Here is a 4,487-nt window from a genome sequence, read left to right on the forward strand (position 1 = left end):
AGGGGGATTGGGCTGCTGGTTCTGGCTTTCATAGTCGTCAGGGGGCAAATGTACGAACGCGGGGTCCATTCTGGTCTGAGGATTCTGTTCGTTACAAGTCTTTTATTTGGGGAAGCGTACAGGGTTAGCGGGAGACGCGATGACCGTCGAACGTCAGCAGCAGCAACGCCGTGAAGACAACTTCGGAAGACGTAGCCAATCGTAGCGTGGGACGGAGGCAGGTCGAGTTTACCAGGACTGGAGAAAAGATCGTAGCGTGGGACGGAAGCAGGTCGAGTTTACCGGGACTGAAGAGAAGATCGTAGCGTGGGACGGAAGCAGGTCGGATCGGAGGCAGGCAGGCAGAATCAGGTAAACAAGAAGGCACATGTAATCGGGAGAGTCGTACGGGGTATAGAAGTAATCCTCAGACAACCAGGTCTCGGCGTAGCGTGCTTAAAAAGGGAACATAAACCAATCAGGAAGCGCATTCCCGCGCGTCAGATGATTACCCCAGGTGGCTCCACTTGGGTAATCATGACACAAGGTTAACAACTGCCATCAGGCACGCTGCTTTTCCGCGGGCTGTGGCTCACGGTCACTCTGAAGGTGTGTGCTGCAGCTCCATCTTGTCCTCTGCTGAGATTTTGATGAAGGGACACCAAGAAAAAGCATGACGGAAACCAGCACAACCTGCAACAAAATGGGCACTTTTTTCAACTTAAAGTCGTCCAAAATAGGAATCCAAAGGGGAATTTTTACCTCTGGTTTAGGCAGCAGTAAATGATGGGATTGTACATGGTGGAGCTCCTTTAAAAAAATAAATTAAAAAAAACTTGTCTGAAATTGGTTGCATTTCTTCAGGATTTTAACACAGCTACTCTCCATTTAAACTCCTTGAAAAATAACAGTTCACAGAACATGAGACCGAAAATTAAATTCATTTCAGCCAACCTCTTGTGCTGGGGTGTCAAACTCATTTTAATTTGGGGGCCATACGATAGAATAAACATTCTCTCGGGGGCCAGACTAGTAGATTGAGGAGAAAGAAAAAAGAGAGAAAGAAATAATAGAAAGAGTGTGAGAGAAAAAGAGAGTGTGGGACAAGGAAAAAGAGAGAGGGAAAACGAGGGAGGGAGAGAAAGAGAGAGAGAAAGAGAGAGAGAGAACGTAAGAAACAAAAGAGATAAAAAAGAGGAATAGCAGTGTCTGAAACCCATGACAAAAAGTTCCCGGACACCAGGGCAGACAACTCTGAAAAGTTGCCTGCCCAGCTTGAAACAATAAAACGACTAATCGAAAAATTATATATTGCCTGTAAATATCGGTGTTGATTGATCCGAGTATGAAATATGTGTGGTAGGGCAACCAGCACAGCGCAGAAGTCACCACCACAACAACCATCATCTTTACTACCTGAAAGACAAAAGCTTATATTTGTCAAGCCATTCCTCACATCTTCTACAACCGCAGTGAAATAAAATACAAAACTAACCTTTCTCTTTGCAGTGATTTGGCTGTGGTGGTGGTCTGAGGCCTCTCCCGGAATGTGCCCCCCCCCCCCATGGGTGCGCCCCACCAAACTATAGGTCACCAGCATCACCAGCAAAGGGAGCAAGTAGATCAGTAATATCACTGAAAATTGGTAGCTAAAAGGTGAGAATGTTTTTTTGTCAGCGCCACACCGCAAAGTTAGAATGCAAAATTCAGACCACTCTTGCATGTTACATAATTTTAGCTGGGCATGAATTCCATTTTTGTCTATTCGCCAAGTGTCTAATGTACACTGTATACCAGGCATGTCCAATTTCATGCTGTAAGTTTAAATGATAATTTTTCCTCAGTTGACAATATAAAGTTGTTCTTATAATCTGTTGTATAAAGGCTCAGAAGCTAATACAGTTTATTTATTTTGGATAATTATTTAATAAAAAGAGAGAAAGAGAAACAGAGATTGATTTTAAAAAAGGAGAGAGAAAATAAAAGAGAGAAAGAGAGAGTAAGATGTCATGATTGCCGATTGAGCAGCCCGGACAGCGGATTGGCTGTCACTCTCTTTTTTAAATCCCCGGCTTTCAAGAGGAAGCCGTCAGATCTCTATGCGAACTGTTGCCTTCAGCTCAGTAAGCCTTTTTGTCCGACTCCGTTTTTGCCCTGCTTTTTTCTGCCTGATCTTTGTTGCCAACCTGTGGTTGGTAAAATCTGGTGACGCTGTAGTAACACTGCGGTAAAACCAGCATAATGGCCGCCATCCAAATGATTGAGATCACAACCTTGGTGGAGGCGGACGATAGGCGAGGCCTTAGAGGGTGACAGTGCCTGACCACGGATACACTATGCCCACAAAATGAAGAACAAATGAAGATAAAAGCCCTATCATTCAAAATAACTAGCGCTATGCTAGATTCATGCTATTCACATAGTTTTTGTAGTTTAGAGCGTTCTATCGGCTGCACCATACTCCCTGATCTGTACTCATCTATAGCATCTTCTTCTGTGCTTCTTACCTCCATTTCTCCTTTGTTAGGTGAGGAGGGAGAAGAAATAACATTATTTTCTACCAATAGTCATCCTGCTACTCCACCTGTCAACTATATTCCTGTGGTATGGAATTCCGGCCACATCTACTGTCATGCAAGGCACGAGACCCGGGACCGGCAGTATAATCCTGTGGAGGTTACCACTAAGGTTGCCATTAAGGTTCAAAACTCGCGAAAGGTTTCAGCTCAACCCACAGTGCTGAAGCTTGGCCTTCTGAATATTAGATCACTAGCCTCCAAAGCTTTACTTGTCAATGACCTCATTAATGAACACAATCTTAACCTTATTGGCCTCTGTGAGACCTGGCTAAAACCAAATGAGTTTGTAGTGTTAAATGAGGCTTCTCCCCCTAACTTTGTGAGTTTGCACTTGGCATGACCATGCAAAAAAGTTGGAGGTGTTGCTCTTATATCAGAAAGCAAGTTGAAATTAACTCCTAATACCCCTACTGGTTTTAAAACGTTTGAAGCACTTGTTTGAGGTCCTTAATGTTAACACCAATTATTTAGTAGTTGTGTATCGCCCACCTGGACCATACTCAAATTTTTTGGATGAATTTTCAGAACTGTTAACAGACTTAGTAACTTATGCGGACAATGTTGTAATTATTGGTGATTTTAATGTTCACATAAACTCCCCATCAATTTCACTTGCAATTGCTTTTAAGTCACTGATTGATACATTTGGTTTCAATCAAATAGTTGATGTGCCCACTCATAAAGATGGGAACAATCTTGATCTCGTTCTGACCCGTGGCGTGGTAGCCTCAAATGTTGCAGTGTTACCGTATCCTAATGCCATCTCTGAACACTATCTTGTTAAGTGTGAGGTGCTGTTTAATGTTTACTGTGATAAGGAAAATTTAGGCTTTAGCAGTCGCAATATCCGCCCTACAAGGGTATTAGCCTGAGAAGAACTATTACCTACGGTAACTGCAGCCTTCCCTTCGTACTGTCACAATCACCCAGATCGGGAACACCTGTGTTCAGGATTTGGCGCCAACAGCCAGGACAGCTGTTTGGCGCACCCTGTGCATTTAAATCCCCAGCCTCCGGTAACACTTTGTCCGATTGTACTATGCGATCTGTTGCCATCTGCTCAGAAAGCCCGTACCTTCGACTTTTTGCCTGCCTCCTGTTTTTCTACCTGATCTCCGTTGCCGACCCGTTTCCGAATTTACCTACGACCTGCCCCGCCTGCCTTACTCCTGATCTCTCTTCCGAACATGACGCCCTTCTTCTGCAGCCCCAACCAACAACACGACGACTACGCCTGTCCACGACCATTCCCGCCAAGCCTTCACCCGCCTGTCAAGTCTCGACAATCCGTCAAACAACGGATCGAAGATTCACGTCTTGTCATTCTTTCCTTCCAATAAAAACCTAGAAACAAGTGCAAGTGATCTCAGTTTTCCTTCCGTCCCGCCTGACAGAACAATCGGACCACATCATGAGATCAGCGCACGTTTTTCCGAAGGAAGAACCAAGCAACTCGGAGCCTCCTTCCGCTCTACAACGGCTACAATGGACCGAGAGCGCCGTACAGAAATCTGCAAGTGACGTCACCATGCTTCTTCAACAAGTCCAACAGCAACAAGGTCTTCTGCAACAGCAACAACACCTCTTACTACAGAACCACCAGCATGTAGCGAGCCTGTCTGAGCAGCTGTCAAAATTACTGACGTCACCATTTCCGCATTCCGTCAACCCGTCTCCGAGCCCACAAACAACCCCGCCGAGTCTTCCTTTGCCTACCTCGCATGTCTCCGAAGCAGCAGAACCCCATGTGGGCGCACCCGAAAAGTTTTGCGGCGACCCTACCCAAGTCCGTGCCTTCCTCGTAAACTGTCGACTCATTTTTGATCTCCGACCCCGAAATTTTCGATCCGAGGGAACCAAGGTAGCGTTCGTCATTAACCACATGACTGGGATAGTTCGGCTTTGGGGAACCTCTGAGTTTGAACGAGG

At 45.3% G+C, this 4,487-nt stretch overlaps 1 protein-coding gene across 1 annotated transcript; it reads right to left on the reverse strand.

Annotated features, from left to right (window-relative positions):
• Positions 1–527: 527 nt before the first annotated feature.
• Positions 528–3,747, reverse strand: tacr2 (tachykinin receptor 2). The gene is given in 9 exon segments (XM_088334906.1): positions 528–592; positions 595–671; positions 739–789; positions 853–859; positions 1,218–1,395; positions 1,475–1,628; positions 1,692–1,765; positions 2,166–2,313; positions 3,701–3,747. Coding segments are annotated over 9 exon segments (801 nt in total).
• Positions 3,748–4,487: the final 740 nt, after the last annotated feature.

The sequence above is a fragment of the Urocampus carinirostris genome, chromosome 4 (assembly GCF_059441175.1).
Source record: "Urocampus carinirostris isolate Australia breed hairy pipefish chromosome 4, RoL_Ucar_1.0, whole genome shotgun sequence".
NCBI lineage: Eukaryota > Metazoa > Chordata > Actinopteri > Syngnathiformes > Syngnathidae > Urocampus > Urocampus carinirostris.